The sequence below is a fragment of the Micromesistius poutassou genome (genome assembly GCF_964030765.1).
Source record: "Micromesistius poutassou genome assembly, contig: SCAFFOLD_3203, whole genome shotgun sequence".
Classification (NCBI taxonomy): Eukaryota; Metazoa; Chordata; class Actinopteri; order Gadiformes; family Gadidae; genus Micromesistius; species Micromesistius poutassou.
Window position 1 is genome coordinate 9,251 of NW_028179699.1, and position 25,320 is coordinate 34,570.

The following is a 25,320-nucleotide window of genomic DNA, read 5'->3' on the forward strand; positions in this document are numbered from 1 at the left end:
CTCCTCCTGTACCTCCTCCTCCCTGTACCTCCTCCTGTACCTCCTCCTGTACCTCCTCCTCCCTGTACCTCCTCCTGTACCTCCTCCTCCTGTACCTCCTCCTCCTGTACCTCCTCCTGTACCTCCTCCTCCTGTACCTCCTCCTGTACCTCCTCCTGTACCTCCTCCTCCTGTACCTCCTCCTCCCTGTACCTCCTCCTGTACCTCCTCCTGTACCTCCTCCTCCTGTACCTCCTCCTGTACCTCCTCCTGTACCTCCTCCTCCTGTACCTCCTCCTCCTGTACCTCCTCCTGTACCTCCTCCTGTACCTCCTCCTCCTGTACCTCCTCCTGTACCTCCTCCTGTACCTCCTCCTCCTGTACCTCCTCCTGTACCTCCTCCTGTACCTCCTCCTGTACCTCCTCCTCCTGTACCTCCTCCTGTACCTCCTCCTGTACCTCCTCCTCCTGTACCTCCTCCTCCTGTACCTCCTCCTGTACCTCCTCCTCCTGTACCTCCTCCTGTACCTCCTCCTCCTGTACCTCCTCCTGTACCTCCTCCTCCTGTACCTCCTCCTGTACCTGCTCCTGTACCTCCTCCTCTCTCCCCTTGTGAAGACAAAGTGCTTTTCTCAGGTCAGGCCTCATTAGAGGACTTCTTGCTCAAGGACGCTTACAGGGGGACTATATTGGGGGTTCAAACCCACAACCTTTCATCTGGCAGTCAAGCATCCTGAAGCTAGACTGTCCTGTACTGTGTGGCAGTTGAACCAGCAACCTTTCTCCTGTGTTCCCTAGAGCCCTGCTCTCCTCCCAGGAAGCCCCAGAGGACGACGCCCAACTGGGCATGCTCAGTCTGCAGAAGGTAAGGAGGGCGAGAGACAAAGAGATACAGTGAGAGAGAGAGAGAGTGAGAGAGAGAGAGAGAGAGAAAGAGAGAGATATTGTGTTTGAACCTCTGCCTATCAAATCCATGTTTCATTATAATCTCTGACTATGATCTCTGCAGCTCTGCGACGGGAAGAGGCGGGTCCTCTTTATTTGCGTTTCCTGTGGCCTTTCGGTGCGTCTGCATTCCCTCAATTCTGTTTGAAAAAGACGCAATATTTACACTTTTCCCCAAAATTACAAACCCATCAAGTGTGTGTGTTTGTGTCCGTGTGTGCGTGTGTGTGTCTGTGTGTGTGTGTTTGCAAAAATGCAAACTTTGAACAAGCATATCTCGTAAACGTTTTAACTTACAGACATGAAACTTTGTTCACACATGCATATCCTCATGCTGAACAAATATGCCTCAAGAAACTATGACTTCCGGCAAACAGATTTGTGGCCATCTTGAATTTTGTTAAAAACACTAAATTCCCCAAGGATCCCAGGTTTTTTAACTTTGACAAAAATCCTTTAGCCCATATCATCTATGCACCAATTTCTTCAATCTGACTTAAAAATTAGTCTGTACAATCAATTTTAAAGCACCCATGAGCCATTGACTTCTAAAAGGGGTGTGGTTTAAACCGCAAAAAGACTTAAATGCTCATATCAATGTCAGAATTGACTCCTACGATCTTGACTCCAATACAAAAGTTGTTCAGAACATAACCACATAATTTAAATTAAGACGCGACATCGAGATGGGCGTGGGCTGTAACTAAAGTCACCACAGTTCATAGACGGAATGTTTGATTTGCGCGGGACTGACTAAGTGGCTGTTGGGGACCAAAGTTCCAACTGCTCAAGTAAGATGAAGTCAATTGATAAAACAACATGGCCGCCAGAGGCTCAAAGTCGTCCAAATTTACCTTAATGCCAAAAGGCGGGGTTAAATTAATCCAATCATCATCAAACTGAAAATGCATATTTTCTGACCCCTTTCTTCTACAGTCATGAAATCCTGTAGACATTTGTCTCTCCTAATGTTGAGCACATGTTCCTAGGAAACCAAGAACCTGTAACAAAATGGTGGCTGGACGTCCAAATTAGCCCAACCAATGTTAGGTGACTAAAGGCAGGGTTAACTTGAGTCAATCATCGCGCAAGTACTTCAAGAAGCATAGGTCAAGGTTAACCTGGCTAAAGTTCATCCAAATAGGACCATAGGGGGCGCTACGGCAATTCATTGAAAACTTTAAAGACTCATAACTCCTCAGCGTTTTGTTGTACGGTCATGAAAGTTTGTTTGCCTATCACCAGATCCAAGCTGAGGCTATTCCATAACTGTCAGTTATGTTATTTTTAAGGTGTGTCAAGGAAATGGTTCCAAGGGACGGTTGATAGTTGCTTCCAAAGAAGTACCTTTACATTCCACCTATGATTTCAGTAGCCAAACATATTACTTACTTCCTGATGAACAGGTTGGTTGCTCTTAGTAAGCAGAGAACCATTCTGCCCCAGCCATTGCCAATTTAGCCCACAATGATATGTTTCCGCTTGTTCTCTACCTGGTAGGATATTTTAAACTTCAAACTCTCCAACCCAATGTGTTACAACTATCACTAATCGAAACAGATGTGCAAATCTATTCCATTAGAAACTCCAGAATACGCTGATCATCCTGATCAACTTTGGATCAGTTTTCCCCAAAAACACTAACCAGTGTTGCAAGATTGGGCTGTTCCCCTCCCAACTGGGCTACTTTTCATCACTTTAGGCTGGAACAGTTAGCATTGGGCGGGTACATACAGTTTGGGCTGGTTTTGAAAAAAAGTGTTAGTGAGATATAGCGAAGTGCCTTGTGTACAACCACCTAATTTAATAGTTATTACGATAATTTGGTCGCATTCAGGTGTTTATTTTGCTCACGCATTGGCCTTTTACATGCCTATTTTGTGTGCTATGTATTAATGTCAGCTCATTGGTGTAAGACACATTTTCTGCTGCTGTCAGTGTGTTCTTTACACAGACCTTGTGAGGTGTGCGTGTGTGTGTGAGAGAGATAGATGAGAGTTTCCTTGTATACCACATGACGTCATAGTTAATAATTAGGTTACGGCAACACCATTGTTGTGCATGAACAGTCTGAATGTGTGTATGCATGGTAGTAAGTCATAAATCTCCCAGGATTATTGCTTGGCTGACTGTCAGTTATGTTCTTTGTAAGGTGTGGCGAGGAAAGTACCCGTACATTCCACCTATGATTGCTTTTGTTATGTTTATAACTTCAGGATTCCTGATGGACAGGTTGGTTGCTTTTAGTAAGCAGAGAACCATTCTGCCAGCCTAGAAATCTAGACGCCCCTAGCGGCAGCACATTTAATTTGCAGCCAGGGTCGTCTAGCAACTCGGGCTTAACATAACAACGACTGCGTTGCGACGGTTCCATGTGAAGTCTGTGCGGTCAATCATCACCAAACTTGTGTACTTATTCGTCAGGGTCTTATGGTCTGTGTCACGGTCTTAATGGTCTATCAGGGTCTTATGGTCTGTGTCAGGGTTTTAATGGCCTGTCAGGGTCTTAATGGTCTAACAGGGTCTTATTGGTTGGATTTAGGCTTGGCACCCGTAAAATGCTGCTTGCAGCTTTAATTGTTACTTTTATGATTATTCCGCCACGTTTGACTTACACAGCCTAAACCACTCGCACGCTTTTTATGAAACTTACTACAGCTGTAAAGGCTGAGTCAAGATTAATAGAGAGCAAATATCACATGATTGGCCTAAAGGTGGCGCTATAGCAACAGTCCAAAAATCCAAAAATCCAAAAAATCCACCTATGATTGCTTTGGCTACGTTTATAACTTCAGGATTCCTGATGGACAGGTTGGAACCACGTGACCCGCACTGAGAGGCTCCTCCGTCTCTCTGAGCGTCAGACCGGTTCAGTTCTGAACTTCCTCATCTGAGCGGTCTGTCGCAGCCAGCAGCTCTTCTTTCTCCGCTTTTAAAACCTTTCACCTGATTAACTTGTTTTATCAACACTTTAACCTCCGTTTCTTCACTTACATTTACACTTTTATAACTTTATACCGTATGGACGCGTTTTAATCACGAGTAGATAAGGTAAGATAAGATAAGATAGACAGTTTACTACCGTTTATATTGTCTTTAGGTTACTGGTATATAATAATGACCAGTTTACTACCGTTTATATTGTCTTTAGGTTACTGGTATATAATAATGACCAGTTTACTACCGTTTATATTGTCTTTAGGTTACTGGTATATAATAATAACCAGTTTACTACCGTTTATATTGTCTTTAGGTTACTGGTATATAATAATGACCAGTTTACTACCGTGTATATTGTCTTTAGGTTACTGGTATATTATGTGGTAACCCGGTCCACAAGAGTCAAGAGGTCTCACGGCAAGTACCATGCAGAGGTTTCAAATAAAGCCGTATTCAGCGTTTATTCACAGGTATGGTAGATAACAGGTAACACATCAACTATACTATGGCCTCCATGAGACTCGAGTAGAAGGATGTGTCATCGGCCGTCAGCTGGGTCGTCGTGCCTGCTTCTCCCTGGGTTGAGTTCCTGGTCTCCTTTTAAGATGTCCGCCCGGTCTTTTCCACCCTCCGGCCAGGTGTTCCCCATCGGGCTGATTGCGTTGATTGAAGATGTGCTCACTGCCGCCGGCTAGTGGATGGCGGTGGTACACACCGTCCACCACTAGCCCACGGTTCCCCCTGGTGGGGAGCGGGTTGCCACAATAATAATAACCAGTTTACTACCGTTTATATTGTCTTTAGGTTACTGGTATATAATAATAACCAATTTACTACCGTTTATATTGTCTTTAGGTTACTGGTATATAATAATGACCAGTTTACTACCGTTTATATTGTCTTTAGGTTACTGGTATATAATAATAACCAGTTTACTACCGTTTATATTGTATTTAGGTTACTGGTATATAATAATAACCAGTTTACTACCGTTTATATTGTCTTTAGGTTACTGGTATATAATAATGACCAGTTTACTACCGTTTATATTGTCTTTAGGTTACTGGTATATAATAATGACCAGTTTACTACCGTTTATATTGTCTTTAGGTTACTGGTATATAATAATGACCAGTTTACTACCGTTTATATTGTCTTTAGGTTACTGGTATATAATAATGACCATGTTATGGATTTTGGTCCAGGAAAGGCCGCCGAGACAGGATCGCTTTTAACTCACTTTATTTGGTTAAGGTTATTGGTCTATTGTCTATCGTCTATGAAACAAAAGGAGAGGGATCGTATATAACACCCGTGGAGCGTCTCTAAGCTTAACATCCAATCGATACGCCGCCCAAGAGATTCTGACCTAAAATGGCGGAGTCCGAGTTAAATAGGCAGGTAGAGGTGGGCGTGTTCTGTGGCTTTAAAAGCCCGCCCCCTTTCATCTAAGTATGATGATGTATGATGCCTGGTTGTGCAGCAGTCTTAAGGCTTATGTTATGTTTACTCAGTATTGTGGCTATGGGAGAATATTATGGCTGAAATATGTTACAACCAGTTTACTACCGTTTATATTGTCTTTAGGTTACTGGTATATAATAATAACCAGTTTACTACCGTTTATATTGTCTTTAGGTTACTGGTATATAATAATAACCAGTTTACTACCGTTTATATTGTCTTTAGGTTACTGGTATATAATAATAACCAGTTTACTACCGTTTATATTGTCTTTAGGTTACTGGTATATAATAATGATCAGTTTACTACCGTTTATATTGTCTTTAGGTTACTGGTATATAATAATAACCAGTTTACTACCGTTTATATTGTCTTTAGGTTACTGGTATATAATAATAACCAGTTTACTACCGTTTATATTGTCTTTAGGTTACTGGTATATAATAATGATCAGTTTACTACCGTTTATATTGTCTTTAGGTTACTGGTATATAATAATAACCAGTTTACTACTGTTTATATTGTCTTTAGGTTACTGGTATATAATAATGAGTTTACTGTAGAGAATACATCGTTAGTTCATGTTTTACTGCTTTACTGACCTGTGGTAAATTCAACATTGCGTTCAATATTCAAGTGATTTGTTTGTCTTGATGTTCAGAATGAAGAGAAGGACGTGACAGAAGTACTTTCAATGTGCTGATATTTAAAAGGTTTAATATTTGTGCGTATTGACTGGGGATTGACAGTTTTATAGATCCTATAGTAGCCTGTTGCTGGACTGTACCACTTTCACAGGGGGGTTCCTGTGGGTCTAGACTCGATTCCTATGGCTTAAACCACAGCTGGAGCCAGAGAGAGAGCCTGGAGGGAGAGAGAGAGACCCGTTGGTCATAAGAGGATACCCTATCGATGTGTTGAGCTTCACCAGTTGATTTATATGGAATCTGTGGTTCAGTAAAGTGGCAGAATTCAGACTTTGTTCCAGTGGAGAAATGATTCTAATGTTCTTCACTTTTAATTGTACCACAATGCATTTATTAAGTCTATTGTGTATCTTTTTTGTGTTGTAGTTTAAGCACAGTTACAGTCTCCAAGGTGTTTCATTCTCATCTCTCAGTTCTCATGTGCTGTACACATCTGTACTGTAGTGAGGGCAGTGTGGGTATGTTGTTGTGGGGTTCATATTGATGGTCTATGTCGTCCATAACGCTTTAGTGTGACGCATTCACAATGATCGTCTCTCTCAATAAACAGCTAAAGTTCAGAAGGCAAATGAAGTGATGGATGAGTTGTGTTTGTGTCCAGGTCTCCAGTCTACTATGGATGAGGAGAGAGAGGCGGGGGGTCCTACCTCTAAGACCACTCTGTCTGGGGAACATGGCCGCCGGAGCAAAGCTAAGAGGTAAGAAGAGGATCTCTCTGTCTGTGACTGTTGTCCATCTCAGAGCTCAGCAGTGATACATCATGACTCCATCATTAGTCTGAGTAACAGCTGTGTGTGTGTGTGTGTGTGTGTGTGTGTGTGTGTGTGTGTGTGTGTGTGTGTGTGTGTGTGTGTGTGTGTGTGTGTGTGTGTGTGTGTGTGTGTGTTGTGTTGAAGCCCAGCGCAGCAGCAGAGAGCAGACTCCCCTGGACCCAGCAGTGTCTCCATGAAGAGTGACCGCTCTATGAATCTACCTGACCGGTTTAAAGATGGAAATCTCCAACCTTCTAAGACAAGGTGAGGATTCAGCCGATACATCAGGGCTGTTCAACTGGCGGCCCGCGGATCATCTTGATCTGCCCGCCCATCGTTAATCAGAACATACCAACGTCCAATCACAGGACCACTTGGAGATGGATTGGTTCATGGCTGAGGCCGTTTATTCTGCTGTTTGAATCGTGTGAATGAAATGAACATTAAGACGACTTGTAGCAGACTTTACAGGTTTAATGTTAGAAGGTTCAACGTCTTTCAAACAGCTTTTATTGAATCAGTTTGATCTTTTGAGGTGAAGAGATTTATTGAAACCAATAATCCATGAAGAATAACACAGGTCTGTGTAGAAATGTAGAAACTGACTGCTCTATTTCTATGTTAGCTAAACGCATTGTGAATCAACACTCTATGCACAGTATGAAGGATACTTAGTGTGTTTTTATGTTAACATGTTAGTGCTTAAATTACATAATAACTTTTTCAGCCTGTCCTTATATTTCCATTTCAATAATCTGAGAAAGATTATTGAAATGAAAAGTCATGAGAAAGTAGTTTAGTAGCACTGCAATAAATGATCAAATGAAACAATATCCACAAATCCTTACTTCCAGATGGTTCTTGTTTTTCAGAAGGAGGCAGCAGGGAGCAGACTCCCCTGGACCCAGCTGTGTCTCCATGAAGAGTGACTACTCTATGGGTCAACCTATTAACTTTAAAGATGGAAATCAGTCTATTGAGAAAAGGTGATTTATCGTTATATTATAAAGATACAGCTTCTATCAAACGTCCAGCTAGAAGAGTCCAGCAGCAGAGAGCAGACTCTTGTTATCAGACTCTACTGGTACTGATGTTTACAAGTCAGGAAAAATGCAAGTGTGTGTGTGTGTGTGTGTGTGTGTGTGTGTGTGTGTGTGTGTGTGTGTGTGTGTGTGTGTGTGTGTGTGTGTGTGTGTGTGTTCTCCACAGACACCAGGAGAGGTCAAAGGTTACCAGTGCTCAGTCTGTACAGCAGCATCAAACAGAGAAGGAGATGAACCAGGAGGAAGTGGCCCACACACTGGGGGGCGGTAAGAGACTCTTACTTTGAAGACAGAGGAGACTATTATTTTGAAGGGCAGAAGAGACTCTTACTTTGAAGACAGGAGACTAATAGTTTGAAGGGCAGAAGAGACTCTTACTTTGAAGACAGAGGAGAAATTATATTTTTAAGGAGCAGTATGAGACTCTTATTTGTTCTTTTCGGACTGAATGACTTTTAACTTCAATGTGGAGACATCTTTCCTCTTTGGGGTTAAATGGTTTGATCCAGATATGTAGTTGTTATTGTGGGGTATCAGGTTAAATGGTTTGATCCAGATATGTAGTTGTTATTGTGGGGTATCAGGTTAAATGGTTTGATCCAGATATGGAGGGTTATTGTGGGTCTATCAGGTTAAATGGTTTGATCCAGATATGGAGGGTTATCGTGGGGGTATCAGGTTAAAGAATGTTAAACATTATACTGCAGATCAACAGCAGAATAACTCAGTGGAATAGATGCAACACTATCTTGTTATATCAGCATAACAAGTCACTTTAGACTGATTCACCATCATTATTACTATCATTAGACCGATCATACTGCTGTGGAAATAATAGTCCTGAACATTTTGAATCTGTAACATGCAGTCCTTGTCACGACCAGCTTCTCCGACCACAAGTTATGAAACAACTAACTAAATATCATTGAGTTGATAATTTAACAGGAAATATCTACCTGTTTCCACTGATGTCACCTTCCACTAACTGATGTCTTCTGTTGTTTTCACTTTTAGGATCTGATGCTGTCGAGTGCCAACATAAAATCAAGTCTAGTTTGGAGAATAAGTACAGGCGTGAGTTTGAGGGAATCGCTAAAGCAGGACATTCAACACCTCTGAAGGACTTCTACACAGAGATCTTCATCACAGAGAGAGGCAGTGGAGAGGTCAACCAGGAACATGAGGTCAGACTGATTGAAACAGCTTCCAGGAAACCAGCCTTAGAGGAAACACCAATCAGATGTGAGGACATCTTTAAACCCTTACCTGGAAAAGATCAACCAATCAGGACAATAATGACAACTGGAGTGGCCGGCATTGGTAAAACCGTCTTAACACACAAGTTCACTCTGGACTGGGCTGAAGGCAAAACTAACCACGACATAGACTTCACGTTTCTCCTCACTTTCAGAGAGCTGAATTTACTGAAAGACAAAGAGTTTAGCTTGGTGGATCTTCTTCATCACTTCTTTATTGAGACCAAAGAAGCAGGAATCTGCAGATACGACCAGTTCCAAGTTGTCTTCATCTTGGATGGTCTGGATGAGTGTCGACTTCCTCTGGACTTCCAGAAAAATCAGATCTGGACTGTTGTCACAGAGTCCACATCGGTGGACGTGCTGCTGACAAACCTCATCAGGGGCGACCTGCTTCCCTCCGCTCGCATCTGGATAACCACACGCCCTGCGGCAGCCAATCAGATCCCTCCTGAGTGTGTTGGAATGGTGACAGAGGTGAGAGGGTTCACCGACCCACAGAAGGAGGAGTACTTTAGGAAGAGATTCAGAGAGGAGACGGTGGCCAGCACAATCATCTCCCACATCAAAAAGTCACGAAGCCTCCACATCATGTGTCACATCCCAGTCTTCTGTTGGATCACTGCTACAGTTCTGGAGGACTGCTTCAAAACATCCCAGAGAGAAGAAGAGATGCCCAAGACCGTGACTCAGATGTACAGCCACTTCCTGAGGGTTCAGTCCATACTGGGGGACAGGAAGTACCGTGGGAGATCTGAAACAGATCCACACTGGAGTTCACAGAGCAGGAAGATCATTGTTTCTCTGGGAAAACTGGCTTTTCACCAGCTGGAGAAAGGCAACCTGATCTTCTATGAGTCAGACCTGGCAGCGTGTGGCATCGATATCAGAGCAGCCTCAGTTTACTCAGGAGTGTTCACCCAGATCTTTAAAGAGGAGTGTGGGCTGTACCAGGACAAGGTGTTCTGCTTTGTCCATCTGAGCCTCCAGGAGTTTCTGGCTGCCCTTTATGTCTTTAAGCACTTCATAAACACTGGGGTCAATCTGCTCTCAGAACCACCAACCTCCAGGAAAGATGAACTCCTCCTCTACCAGAGTGCTGTGGACAAGGCCTTACAGAGTGAGAACGGACACCTGGACTTGTTCCTCCGCTTCCTCCTGGGCCTCTCTCTGGAGACCAATCAGATTCTCCTACGAGGTCTGCTGAGACAGACAGGAATTAGCTCACTGATCACTCTGATTAAAAAAAGTGTGCGGGGACAGACAGGAAGTGGCTCAAATACCAATGAGAAAACAGTGACTTACATCAAGGAGAAGATAAATGGAGGTCTCTCTCCAGAGAGAAGCATCAATCTGTTCCACTGTATGAATGAGCTGAACGACCGTTCTCTAGTGGAGCAGATCCAGAAGTCCCTGAAGATGGAGTCAGGAAGTCTCTCCACAAGCTATCTCTCTCCTGCTCAGTGGTCAGCTCTGGTCTTCATCTTAATGTCATCAGAAGAGGAGCTGGACGTGTTTGACCTGAAGAAATACTCTGCTTCAGAGGAGGGTCTTCTGAGGCTGCTGCCAGTGGTCAAAGCCTCCAAAACATCTCTGTGAGTTCACTAATAACATGTATTACAATACACACAACACTATATACATAAAATTTAATATAATGTATATATTATAATATATACTAGAATATAAAAGGTATAATGAAATACAAATTGTATCTGTACGTTCACAGATAACATGTATAACAATACACACAAGATAATATACATAAAACTAGAAAATAAGTTATAATAGTGATAACGTATTATATTACACACAAAATAATTAATACTGAGATATATAAGCAGTTATGATTTATTTATTTAACATACTCCCCAATCATAACAATCATAAAAAATGAATAAAAAAATGAATCAATAAAATCAACAATTAACAATTATTCGCCGAAGGTCTCGGGGGCTATTCCCCACTACTCACAGAGCCTGAGCTGAATCAGTTTTATATAAACTACACGTGGACACTCCAAAAATAAACAAGATTACACTTTTTGCCGGGATGTATTTGTTTTTATGAGCGGTTTACTAGTTTTTATTAGCGTGACGAGACGACCGTTGTCGTAGATAAAATACAACATCTAAACAAAAACTAAGAGAGATCGAGGAAGCCGAAGGTCTGAGTGCTAAAGATTTTATTATCACTTGAGAACAAGCAACGACAAAATCCTGAGTTGGTTTGACAAAGAACTGAACAGCCACTCTCTGGCCCCTGCTCTTATGCTCCATTGTGCCCATCTATCATCCATACGTTGTTACCCCATCCCATGCATTTTCCCTTATTGGGAACATGTGGTGCCATCTCCCTGCATTCTTTGCTTATATGGTGACATATTGCCCGTCCCCATGGACCTCCTTGAGGCCCATCTAAACAGAGCATTCCTTCTGTGCAGTCCCAACATTCTAAGAACATATATCAGATACACAGAGCATTTCTTTGGTTGCTTAGTGTTTCTCCACACTTATTTAATTAATATAGCATACTGGGCAAGATGTTGACTGCATAACAAATTTCTCCTATACCATTACGCACGCTCCCCAATATCCCAAGATAGTGAAGGGACAGAGGGGGGAGATGGACAGAGGGGGGACAGAGGGGGGAGAGGGACGGAGGGGGGAGAGGGACAGAGGAGGGACAGAGGGGGGAGAGGGACAGAGGGGGGAGAGGGAGAGGGACAGAGACGGAGGGGGGAGAGGGACAGAGGGGGGAGAGGGGGGAGAGGGACAGAGGAGGGAGAGGGACAGAGGGGGGAGAGGGAGGGACGGAGAGGGTAAGGGAGGGGGGGAGGGGGAGGGACGGAGGGGGGGGGGGAGGGGGGGAGGGAGTACACACAACGAAAACATACATAATAGTAGAATATAAAAGTTATGATAACATAGGAAACATCTTTTGAGGTTAACTTATAACATCTCAATATACACAACGTTATATTGTGTAACCAGGGTGAAAAGTCAAACTCAAAAGCTCTATTATGAAATAATAATTAAAGAATGAATAATAATTGTTCATCAATAATTAAATGCACCTGTATTTAAATATGTTGCTATAAGTATAAATAAATAGTTATTGATGAGGTTACATGCATAAATATACGTTCATTATTAATAAAAGGTGACCCACTATTTTAAAACGTTTAACCTTGTTCAGTAGTTTGGTTATATGGACGCTTTGGGTTTAACCAATAGGATGCGTTGATACAGAGACTTCAGGGTCATCTGGGGGAAAGGTGAGAGGTCACGAGTGAGAGAGGGAGGAGACAAAGGAGGAGAGGACTTTATTCTCTGTAGAGATCGCCCAGCTAAATGATATTTAAACATTTACTTATTAGTTGTAACCAGTAGCGGCGCCGAAGAATTATGATTGGGGGAGCTACGGGGGCTAGATTGTTTATAGCAGGGGCTAATACATTTGGACTATTCACGGAGCCTGAGGTGAATCATTGTTTTATATAAACTACACGTGAACACTCCAAAAATAAACAAGATTACACTTTTTGCCAGGATTTATTTGTTTTTATGAGCGGTTAATTCGTTTTTATTAGCGTGACGAGACGACCTTTACGCGCTCCCCAATATCCCGAGTTTGAGATCTCAATCTCGGGATATGGTCCAATATCCAGAGATAGAGAACCAATCAAATTGCTCCATCTTAGGAGGTTCACGTGTAGCATATACTACATTTAAATATCCAGTGTTTTAAACATTAGTTAAACTAAAAACACTTTTCTAATAAAGATGAAGACAATAACTTAATTATGTTAAAAGTAAAAGTTACACAGATAATTAAATTAACATTTATGGATTGAATGTATTTCAATTAATAAAACATCTCTAATTAAAGTTTTCAACACGTCCTTTTATGTAAAAGATGTAAAATATTTTAATCCCAGTTCCTAACATGTTGTGTTTATTGTGTGTGAAGGCTGGATGGCTGTGGTCTGTCAAAGAGATGCTGTAAAGCTCTGGCCTCAGTTCTCAGCTCCAACTCCTCTAGTCTGAGAGAGCTGGACCTGAGTAACAATGATCTGCAGGATTCAGGAGTGAAGCTGCTCTCTGCTGGACTGGGGAGTCCACACTGTACACTGGAAACTCTCAGGTCAGTTTTACTCAATGGTCAAACACTTAGGGGGGGGAGGGACAGACGGCGGGATGACACATGTGCACGAGCATACAAGAAAAAAAAATCATCCGTGCTGCGAAGCGGTTTTCTATTTAAGCAATAGATCACGACAGGCTGTGAAATGTTCTCATTATACCACAGTTAAGGGGCGTTGTCCGTCCCTCCGCTGCACGTCGGGACGGACAACGCCCCTTAACTGTGGTGTAATGAGCACATTTCACTGACTGAAGTGATCTATTGCTTTTATAAAACGGTGACGTAAGTATGGCGAAATGAAAGTCATAGACACCCTCAATTTTGAAAAAGCGAGCTTGGTAGCTTGGTTCGCCGGCAATTTGGCCTACTATCGAGTTCACTCACCTTGTGCCTATTGCTTTACAACATTTCCACCCTCTCCAGCAATCAACATATTTTTAGGTTCCAGTGAACTATGCTATTGCTTTTATATATAAATAAACAACAGTTCAAGTTAGGCGTGGAGTGATACGGATCTCTGTAAACTGAACGGGTGTCATAGCTGTGTGTATATGCTCATTATACAACAGTTGGGAACCAATCAGATCGCTTGATTTAAGCCACCCGTTTTCTATTATCTCTCATATCACTGTGGGGGGAGTTGGCATATTGGCGCCCCCTCCGGCTGCAGGCGCCCTGCTCGCTGAGAAGGTGCCGTAGAAGCTGTATGAGAAGTAGTGGTGGCTCGTTCGCGAACGAATCAGTTTGAACGAACAACTCTTTAAAACAAACCGACCAACCTGATTCGCCGCTCTCGTTCGTCGTCGTTCGTCTCGTTCGTTCTCCGAGACTCGACTCCCAGCTCCACCCACTAGTCGCTGAGTCGCGCTGACTCGCGAGTCGCCGTTCATTCACTGACTGTGTTTAGCGGTGAAGACTCGAGGACTGAGAAGTCACGAGAGTCAGCCGGGCAACAACATCCCGATTCCGAACATGAAGCACTCCTCAGCTAAAAGGAACTTAGTTAATGTTGTGTTGATTGAAGACCGTTTGCACCATTGCACGATCGTGATTCGTTTGAGAATGAGAACGAGGGAGGAGCCGAGTCTGACCGACTCAGTGACTAAGAATCATGATTCACCGCTACCGGAAACGCGAACGAACGAATGAACGAACGAACGACTCTTCTTGGCGAACTGACCGACGCGAACTGATTCATTCAAACAAATCATGAAATCCACCACTAGTGAGAAGGGGAAAGGGGAGGGGGGGGGAGAGTTCACCTCTGGGTCTCCATAACGGACAAGGGGGGGACGGGGGTCCACTGTTAGCGGATTGAAATCCTTATTGCAGCCTGCAGGGTTATGTGATCAACATACGGAGGAACGCGGTCGCTGAGCTGCCCCAACATGAGACGTTAAACTCAGCTAGAACCGCCGCCCACCACGTCCACCATCATCCAAAACGTGATGTCAACAGACCAACAATAGTCTGAAAGCCTACAGAGACTATAGATAGTTAATGTGACGATCACATTATTAAGAATAGACTTGGAGCAATGATTTACAAACTATCTTTTTGGGAGCATGCTTTTGCAAGTAGTTCGCCGCCCCTCCTGCCCATATGGACGGCCCGGTACAGAGCAACACTCTAATGGAATGAGTGGCTCAAGTCAGGCACACCTCGAATTTCTTGCAATTGAGAGGGGGGGGGGGGGCGCTCGGAGGGGGTCTCGCCCGGGGTGTAATTCAATGTAGAACCGCCACTGCCTACCATCCATCTGTGTCCATTCATGTGAACAGATTCACTCACTTTAAAAAGGTTTAAGTTAATGTTTTGAATGCATAGGGGGCAGTGCTTCATTTGAGCCGGAACACGCCGGAACATGTTCCAGCACCTACTGGGTCACTGAAAAATGAATCGCCTAAATGAAAAAAAACAATTACTGTTGGTGTGTTGAGTGTGGTTTTCTGACTAGTTAGTCTTTATTCCCCGTTGAAGTTCCACTAAAATCTAGTGTTTGCATTTTAGGTTTGAGGTGAAAGATGGTAAAGAATGTGCACCCCTTTACCCTTTAGTTGTTTTTTACTCTACTCTAAAACTTTACAGTTTTAATGATCAAACAGTTAAGTTCCACATCAGAGGACGTTGAAAAGATTTACCTCCAGAAAAGTAATAGTTCCCACACGTGTGTGTGTGTGTGTGTGTGTGTGTGTGTAGGTTGTCTGGCTGCCTGGTCACACAGAAAGGCTGTGCTTCTCTGGCCTCAGCTCTGAGCTCCAACCCCTCCCATCTGAGAGAGCTGGACCTGAGTACCAATGATCTGCAGGATTCAGGAGTGAAGCTGCTCTCTGCTGGACTGGGGAGTCCACACTGTACACTGGAAACTCTCAGGTCAGTTTTACTCAACGGTCAAACACTTACAGAGGGGGGGAGGGACAGAGGGTGGGATGACACATGTGCACGAGTACACAAGAAAAAAAAAAATCATCCTTGCTGCGAAGCGGTTTTCTATTTAAGCAATAGATCACGACAGGCTGTGAAATGTTCTCATTATACCACAGTTAAGGGGCGTTGTCCGTCCCTCCGCTGCACGTCGGGACGGACAACGCCCCTTAACTGTGGTATAATGAGAACATTTCACTGACTGAAGTGATCTATTGCTTTTATAAAACGGTTACGTAAGTATGGCGAAATGAAAGTCATAGACCCCCTCAATTTTGAAAAAGCGAGCTTCATAGCTCGGTTCGCCGGCAATTTAGCCTACTATCGAGTTCACTCACCGTGTGCCTATTGCTTTACAACATTTCCACCCTCTCCATCAATCAACATATTTTTAGGATTCAGTGAACTATGCTATTGCTTTTATATATAAATAAACAACAGTTCAAGTTAGGCGCGGAGTGATACTGAACTCTGTAAACTGAATGGGCGTCATAGCTGTGCGTGTACGCTCATTATACAACAGTTGGGAACCAATCAGATCACTTGATTTAAGCCACCCGTTATCTCTCATATCACTGTGGGGGGAGTTGGCATATTGGCGCCCCCTCCGGCTGCAGGCGCCTTGCTCGCTGAGAAGGTGCCGTCAGAGATGCTGTATGAGAAGTAGTGGTGGCTCGTTCACGAACGAATCAGTTTGAACGAACAACTCTTTAAAACGAACAAACCAACCTGATTCGCCGCTCTCATTCGTCGCTGTTCGTCTCGTTCGTTCTCCGAGACTCGACTCCCAGCTCCGCCCACTAGTCGCTGAGTCGCGCTGACTCGCGAGTCGCCGTTCGTTCACTGACTGTGTTTAGCGGTGAAGACTCGAGGACTGAGAAGTCACGAGAGTCAGCCGGGCAACAACATCCCGATTCTAACCATGAAGCACTCCTCAGCTAAAAGGAACTTAGTTAATGTTGTGTTGATTGATGACCGTTTGCACCATTGCACGATTGTGATTCGTTTGAGAATGAGAATGAGGGAGGAGCCGAGTCTGACCGACTCAGTGACTGAGAATCATGATTCACCGCTACCGGAAACGCGAACGAACGAATGAACGAACGAACGACTCTTCTTGGCGAACTGACCGACGCGAACTGATTCATTCAAACGAATCATGAAATCCACCACTAGTGAGAAGGGGAAAGGGGAGGGGGGGGGGAGAGTTCACCTCTGGGTCTCCATAACGGACAAGGGGGGGACGGGGGTCCACTGTTAGCGGATTGAAATCCTTATTGCAGCCTGCAGGGTTATGTGATCAACATACGGAGGAACGCGGTCGCTGAGCTGCCCCAACATGAGACGTTAAACTCAGCTAGAACCGCCGCCCACCACGTCCACCATCATCCAAAACGTGATGTCAACAGACCAACAATAGTCTGAAAGCCTACAGAGACTATAGATGGTTAATGTGACGATCACGTTATTAAAAATAGACTTGGAGCAATGATTTACAAACTATCTTTTTGGGAGCATGCTTTTGCAAGTAGTTCGCCGCCCCTCCTGCCCATATGGACGGCCCGGTACAGAGCAACACTCTAATGGAATGAGTGGATCAAGTCAGGCACACCTCGAATTTCTTGCAATTGAGAGGGAGGGGGGGGGGGCGCTCGGAGGGGGTCTCACCCGGGGTGTAATTCAATGTAGAACCGCCACTGCCTACCATCCATCTGTGTCCATTCATGTGAACAGATTCACTCACTTTAAAAAGGTTTAAGTTAATGTTTTGAATGCATAGGGGGCAGTGCTTCATTTGAGCCGGAACACGCCGGAACATGTTCCAGCACCTCCTGGGTCACTGAAAAATGAATCGCCTAAATGAAAAAAAACAATTACTGTTTGTGTGTTGAGTGTGGTTTTCTGTCTAGTTAGTCTTTATTCCCCGTTGAAGTTCCACTAAAACACAGTTCCACTGTGTGTGTGTGTGTGTGTGTGTGTGTGTGTGTGTGTGTGTGTGTGTGTGTGTGTGTGTGTGTGTGTGTGTGTGTGTGCAGGTTGTCTGGCTGCCTGGTCACACAGGAAGGCTGTGCTTCTCTGGCCTCAGCTCTGAGCTCCAACCCCTCCCATCTGAGAGAGCTGGACCTGAGCTACAATCACCCAGGAGACTCTGGAGCTGCGCTGCTCTCTGCTGGACTGGAGGATCCACGCTGGAGACTGGACACTCTCAGGTATGGAGAGGACAGCTCTCCACTCGCGGACAAAGTCTCCTACAGGGATTCAAGCCGCTGCTAGATGAAGCGGTTTGAAAAGGCAGCTGTCACTCATGTTGTGTAGAACGTGATGAGACAGCAGATGATGAAGGTGAATGTTTCAACATGCTGCTCTCACTTTGTCCCCCCCCCAGTGTGGAGCACGGTGGAGTGTGGAGGCTGAAACCAGTTCCACAGAGGTGTAAGTGTCTGTTTGATTCATCACAACACACACTCACTATTGGGATGGAAAGTCCATCCACACAGCAGGAGGTGACGTCCGCTCATTCACATGTGGACTTGTGTATCCGTATGTGTAGCTATGTTTGCCTGTGTTGATGTGTGTCTAGTATGTTTGTGTAGGTGTGTGTACGTATGTGTACATGTCTATGTACTGTATGTATGAACCAGGTCTATGGTACCAACAGTTAGTTTCCAGCCTGTATGTGAGCTCAGCTGGTTCAGTCTGTTGTTTACACAGGTGGATCACAATGGATGTGTATTGGAACCTTTCAAAGTCGAATATCTTGAAAAGTATGTAGAGTATAGCTTAGATACTACAGAGGATTAATCACCTCATCATGATGAACGTTTTGATGTATAATATGTGTATGTCGTGTAAATATTGCGGGAGTAGATTCAGTGTACACATTTTTCATTGTTTTGACTGGGACAACCACTCACACACACATGGGATTTACATTTACGTTTAACTTAAAACATCTTATAAACAATATGCATTACTATTTCTAAAGCTATAGCACACTAGTCCACTATAGTAGCTATCATCTGATATGATTTAGTCTTTCTATGTTCATTTTTGTAGAGAAGATGAACGTGAAACAGGAAGAACAGTACTAGTGATGAAGATGAGGATGAAGACCAGTTCAGTAGCAGTAGTAGTAGGTGATGGACAGGTATTGTTTATGAAGAACGCCAACGCCTCCCCCTCGGCCAGAGAGGCGGGGTTTGGCAATGTAACTGTAATTGGAAGGAGTGGCTTGATTGAGAGCGTAGAAGTCCAGGGGCTGTTGCCATGTTTCACAGAGGAGGAGCAGATCCATGTTATTGTCCAGTAGCAGTTCAGATATAACGGCTGATTTGTTGGAGATGGAGATGGATGGGGGGGCAGGGGAGGGGGAACGGAGGTTAGTGAGGTTGGCAGTACGGCAGGTGGGGGTGACGGGGGGGCGAGAGTTAGTCCAGAGTGAGGGGATGGGTGAGCCATGGGGGAGGTGTTGGTTGCGAGAGGGGCCAGAACCTGGATGGATGTAGCGGCGTCGGCGGAGGATTCCGGCTGTGCTGGCTGCAGGGGCAGCAGCAGCAGAGAGACGATGGTTATTGTTGAGGCGGTGAAGGTCAGCGGCGGTGTAGCTGAGTGGGCCAGAAGTTGGTGGAGTAGAGGAGAGAGTCCTAAGAGTCTGGAGTAGCAGGAGTGATAATCCAAGGTGGAGACGAGACATGACGGCGGATGAAAGAAGGCCGGGTAGTATATTGGTGGTGGCTAGTAGCTGATTGGCTAGAAGCAGGGAGGCAGTGAGTTGTGTGTTGTTGTGTAAGACTTGCGTGGATTTCTGACTAAAACTTTGCGGACGCCAAAATCTGGAAAGCTGATGCTCACAAAAAAATCTGGATGTATCAATCCTTGCGTAAGCATGATTTCACACAGATTCTCTTTGTACATCCCAATTAACGTGAAATTGAGCGCACATGCACGAGCCCGTCTCTCCACCCATTTCCATCTCCACCCGTCTCCTCCCTCATTTAATATGCTAATTCGTATAAATAAACCTGCAGTAGTGCGCTCGTTAGGAGAAAGGAGAAAATGGAGAAAGGAAGAAAAAATAACTTTAGTGAATGCGAGGTGGAGGTGCTGATTTCGGAGGTAGAGGCCAGAAATTAGATCTTGTTTGGCTCTCTTTCCTCCGGAATCAGCACCAAAAGCAAAAAACTGGCGTGGGAAAACGTTGCCAGGTCGATCAATGAGGTTGGGGCCGAAAGCCGAACTGTGGCTGACATTTTAAAAAGTGGTCGGACAACGTCCACTATTGTAGTCCACTATTGTAGTCCACTATTGTAGTCCACTATGTAGTCCATTGTTGTAGTCCATGAGGGAGAGAGAGAGGCCGTTTCTCAATTTGCGTTCTCGTCTGTACTTGTGTACTTTGCGTTCTCGTGAAACGTCATCAGTCGTAGCCCAAGTACTGTTCCAATTCCAAGTACGCATCAAGTCAAGTACAGTCGTAAAACCCGTGTGTGTTCTCCATGCGTTCTTAAACTGGCCGTTCCACCGAGGACGCATCGGAGGTGACTTGTGTGGACTTGGACCGTTAAATATCCCAGGATGCATTTCGCATTCCCATGTTTTAAAATATTAGTATGTAAGCTATAATAATAGGCTATATATAGGAACATTTGACATATATAACAAAAATGTAGGCCTATTCATTCAAAATATTGACATACTATTTTAAAATTAAAGAGGCTGGGGTTTTGTTTAATATAATTTGTTTTTATTGTATAAGTCGCTGATAGAGGAAACCCATCACAACGGCAACGAAAATCTTGGTCGGATCCATCCGATCGTGTGTGCGTGTGCGTGTGTGTGTGTGTGTGTGTGTGTGTGTGTGTGTGTGTGTGTGTGTGTGTTCTAATCTGTGTCATTTCTCGCTCATTCGTTATTATTATTATATCAATAGTCTACTCTCCAACTACATAGCCAGTTAGGCACGTGCATCTGTACCCTACATATAAAAAGTTGTGTGAATAGCTTATACACACGATAAGCATATCTTTTCATTTATATTCATTCAAAATATTGACATACTATTTTAAAATGAAAGAGGCTGGGGTTTAGTTTTATATCATTAGTTTAAATTGTTCAGTAGTGTATGCCTACATGAGGCCGTAAAGCAGTTAACAGAGCTGAGGTGGTGACGTCACAGGTGCGTACTCGCGTCCTCGGAAGTCTGTACTTGGAAGTCTGGACTTGCCAAGTACGCACTTCCAAGTCCGCGAGTCCGTAGTTTGCGTACTTGGTATTGAGAAACGGCCAGAGACTAACAAAGACCACACTACCCTCCACCACGTGACTTTAACCAGACTCCTCCAGAGTGCTGTGATGTCCACTGATTGCTCAACGAGCAACAGCTGAGGCAAACGGCTAGAGTGAGACCAACTGAGAACGAATCCGGAGTGAAACTAAAACTGTGATTCTGAAAAAAGTATGAATTATATCGAAATTCTGATTAAATACTATCGAAGATACAACTGTGTAGATTTGTTTAATAGTTTGAGTGATGGTAAACGGTTGAATTTTGACCAAGTTATGATGTCTTAAGTGGATGAAGTGGATGAAACATGAATCGTGTGTGTGTGTGTGTGTGTGTGTGTGTGTGTGTGTGTGTGTGTGTGTGTGTGTGTGTGTGTGTGTGTGTGTGTGTGTGTGTGTGTGTGTGTGTGTGTGTGTGTGTGTGTGTGTGTGTGTGTGTGTGTGTGTGTGTGTGTGTGTGTGTGTGTGTGGAGAATGGCGGAGCTATTGCGTGTGTAGAAGAAGAAGAAAAGTAAGAAAGTATGTAGACTATAGCTTAAATATTACAGAGGATTAATCAGCTCATCATGATGAACGTTTTGATGTATAATATGTGTATGTTGTGTAAATACTGCGGGAGTAGATTCAGTGTATACATTTTTCATTGTTTTGACTGGGACAACCACTCACACACACATGGGATTTACATTTACGTTTAACTTAAAACATCTTATAAACAATATGCACTACTATTTCTAAAGCTATAGCACACTAGTCCACTATAGTAGCTATCATCTGATATGATTTAGTCTTTCTATGTAAATTTTTGTAGAGAAGATGAACGTGAAACAGGAAGAACAGTACTAGTGATGATGATGATGATGATGAAGATGCAGAAGGGTTCAGTAGCTCATCATGTCTTGTTCTCCGTCAGATGCCTGTGAACTCACACTGGACCCAAACACAGCCCACAGAGAACTCTCTCTGTCTGAGGACAACAGAAAGGTGACGCGGGTCAGAGAGGACCAGTCGTATCCGGATCACCCAGAGAGATTTGACTCCTGGTCCCAGGTGTTGTGTAGAGAGGCTCTGACTGGCCGCTGTTACTGGGAGGTAGAGAGGAAAGGATGGGTTGGTATAGCAGTGACATACAGAGGAATCACAAGGAGAGGAGGGGGTGTTGACAGAGCGCTTGGAGGGAACAACGAGTCCTGGAGTCTTGATTGTGATGATGGTCGTTACTCTGCCCGGTACAACGGTAGACAGACAGACATACGTCTCCGCCCCGCTGGCTCTACCAGAGTAGGAGTGTATCTGGACCGGCCTGCTGGCACTCTGTCCTTCTACAGAGTGTCCCCAGGTGGAGGAGGGTCCTCAGACACACTGACACACATCCACACCTTCAGGACCTCCTTCACCCAGGAGGACCTCCTCCCTGGGTTTGGGGTATGGGGGGGTGGGGCCTCAGCGTCTCTGTGTGAGTTATAGTCTCTCTCTCGCTCTCTCTCTCTCTCTCTCTCTCTCTCTCTCTCTCTCTCTCTCTCTCTCTCTCTCTCTCTCTCTCTCTCTCTCTCGGGCCGGGGCCCCGTTTAGGTTAAATGTGTGTGTGTGCACACACACATTTAACCAGTTAAATGAACCCACGGTTCAAGTGCATGTGTGTGTGTACACACACACACACACACAAACGTGTGCGCACACACACACACTGCTTTTGCGTCAGTGTCTCTAGGGCAGTTATAGTCTCTCGCTCTCTCTCTTTTACTCTCTGTCTCTCTCTTTTTTTCTCCCTCGGTCTCTTTCTCTCGCATCTTTCCCTCCTCCCCCCGTCTCCCCCTCCTCCCCCCGTCTCCCTCTCCCCCTCCTCCCCCCGTCTCCCCCTCCTCCCCCCGTCTCCCTCTCCCCCTCCTCCCCCCCGTCTCCCCCTCCTCCCCCCGTCTCCCTCTCCCCCTCCTCCCCCCTCGTCTCCCTCTCCCCCTCCTCCCCCCGTCTCCCTCTCCCCCTCCTCCCCCCGTCTCCCCCTCCTCCCCCCATCTCCCCCTCCTCCCCCCCGTCTCCCTCTCCCCCCCATCTCCCCCTCCTCCCCCCCGTCTCCCTCTCCCCCTGTCTCTCTCCCCCCGTCTCCCTCCCCCTCATCTCCCTCTCCCACTCCTCCTCGTCTCCCTCCCCCCTCCCCCTCCTCCCCCCCGTCTCCCTCTCCTCCTCCCCCCGTCTCTCTCTCCCCCCCGTCTCCCTCTCTCCCTCCCCCCCGTCTCCCCCTTCTCCTCCCCCCCGTCTCCCCCTCCCTCTCCTTTTTATGGGGCTTCCTAAAAGTTGATGATGATGAATCATGAAAGGAAGAGACTTTAAGGATCTCCCATAGGGTTCGCTAAGCAGCTTTTATTAAGATCTCATTTTTAATTTGAAATGTATATTAAATACCTATTGATGGTAAATCACATGTTTTTTTATGCAACTATATATTTGTAATTTTCAGACATAAACATGTTTGTTCTATGGACTATGATATCATCATTGTTGTCCTAATCAGATTTTATATTTCATTCATAATAACCAAGAGGTCTATGGGATAATGCTGCATGTTGTAAATGACTTTAAACTGAATCTTGATTCCTTTTGTTCTGTTGGGAACCAAACGGCCGCAGAACATGTTCAGTTATTAAAGATACGTGCACACCTGTTTATGATTAGTAAAGTCTGCAGCTTCTATTGTTTCAGTCCTTGTGTTTATTGTGTACATGTAAGGGACCATTTTTCTGTTGTATTTGTTCATGAAGCATAATGATAATAAACAACTCAGTGGATCAACTGAATGTTCTCGTGTGTTCAGCCCATCATCATTCTCCTTTTATTACTAAATAATGCTTACATAAGTGCCTTAATAATAATAATATATTAATCAGAAATTATAAATAAAACAACAAATGTTTTAGTCTCTCTCTCTCTCTCTCTCTCTCTCTCTCTCTCTCTCTCTCTCTCTCTCTCCCCCTCCTCCCCACCTTCTCCCTCTGCCCCCCCCCCACACACCTCACCACGGTAACATCCCCCCACCCCCCCCCCACGGCATGTCGGACTGGTGGCATGTAACCGGGATATTTGGCACAGAGAAGACGGTGGGCGACATCTGGAGTTGACCAAAGGTTAGTGTGATATACTGTGCTCAAACAAACAGCTTCAACAACATGTTTTCTGGAACTCATATACTACGTTTACTTGTTGGGAAAACACCACAACATGTCTCCTTTAAGGATGAACTACTGCCACACCGCTCACATGACCGTTCAACAGGTAGCTCTCATGCGCATGCGACTGATTGGCGACTACTGTTGTTATCACGTGACACGCTGCGCGGATCAGATCGTGTTTATCTTATATCCGATATCCGATCCAGCGTACTGGGCCAACATCGGACCGACGCCGTGGATCGCATCGGGACGTCCCTGGTATCATCTATAGTTGTACGTGAGCGCTGTAAACAAGTGTTTCATGTTTTTTACAACTGCTTTTGTTTTGTGTTGCGGATTTTAGCCAGAGATGGATTCCTACAGCACACAGTCAGTGGCCGGTCCAAACGGTGGATTCATCCTCCTCAGCCAAACGTCAGCAGCACGGTGGGCAGAGACAGAGAGAGGCACAGCCAGCCTGCTCCCAGTACAACAACCACACGGGACCACACAGCTCCCACAACACTCAGGACCCCACAATACACTGATGTCACATACTCTGCAGGTAGGATAAAGGCTGCCTGTGGAGATGACGTTAACATGACTGCATGTAAAGTGTGTGTGTGTGTGTGTGTGTGTGTGTGTGTGTGTGCACTTGCCTAACTATCCAACAGGGGACTTCGGTGTCGTAACACCTTCACCAACAGGGGACCTCCGAGCCAAGAGGGGACATTTTTCAGGTCCCCTCTTGGTCATGCCTTAAATCAAGCTAAAAACATGCCTAAAACATTTTGGTGCATTTTCTCAACTTTTGCCAAGAGGGGACCTGAAAGTGTGTGAGTGTTTAGTCCATACTCAGCAGCGCCTCTGCTGGCCAGAGCTGGGAGTTCAATGACCAATTCACACACGTCGCTTCAATCACACTCCTCTATTGTGTGAACGGCCTGCAGCCCCAGGAGGTCATTCAGACTGTAGAGGGCTGTTAAACAGCCTACTTAGTAAAGAAAACCAGTCTCTTGAAACATGATATTTTAGTGTATTTTTCTGACAAAATGTAAAGGCTCAGCTTTAAAAGTTAAGACAGGATAGACGATAAAGATAGTAATCTCAACTAATGTAATAATTAAATGTCAAACATGATTTGTTAGTGTTTTTAGAACAGTCAGTAGCAAGCTCCTATCTATTCATTTGTATCAATAAAAAATTATAAGGGTCTAGACCTTTGAAATTGTTCAATC

At 44.6% G+C, this 25,320-nt stretch overlaps 1 protein-coding gene across 1 annotated transcript; it reads left to right on the forward strand.

The window, feature by feature from the left end:
- Positions 1-6,641: 6,641 nt before the first annotated feature.
- LOC311372597 (NLR family CARD domain-containing protein 3-like) lies at positions 6,642-22,544 on the forward strand. Its single transcript, XM_084489577.1, has 10 exons — positions 6,642-6,733; positions 6,932-7,051; positions 7,660-7,773; positions 7,997-8,097; positions 8,845-10,681; positions 13,059-13,232; positions 15,432-15,605; positions 17,693-17,866; positions 18,043-18,089; positions 21,853-22,544. Exons 1-10 carry the CDS (start codon positions 6,651-6,653, stop codon positions 22,404-22,406), a joined length of 3,378 nt encoding a protein of 1,125 aa, XP_084345703.1. The 5' UTR covers positions 6,642-6,650; the 3' UTR covers positions 22,407-22,544.
- The last annotated feature ends 2,776 nt before the right edge of the window (positions 22,545-25,320 follow it).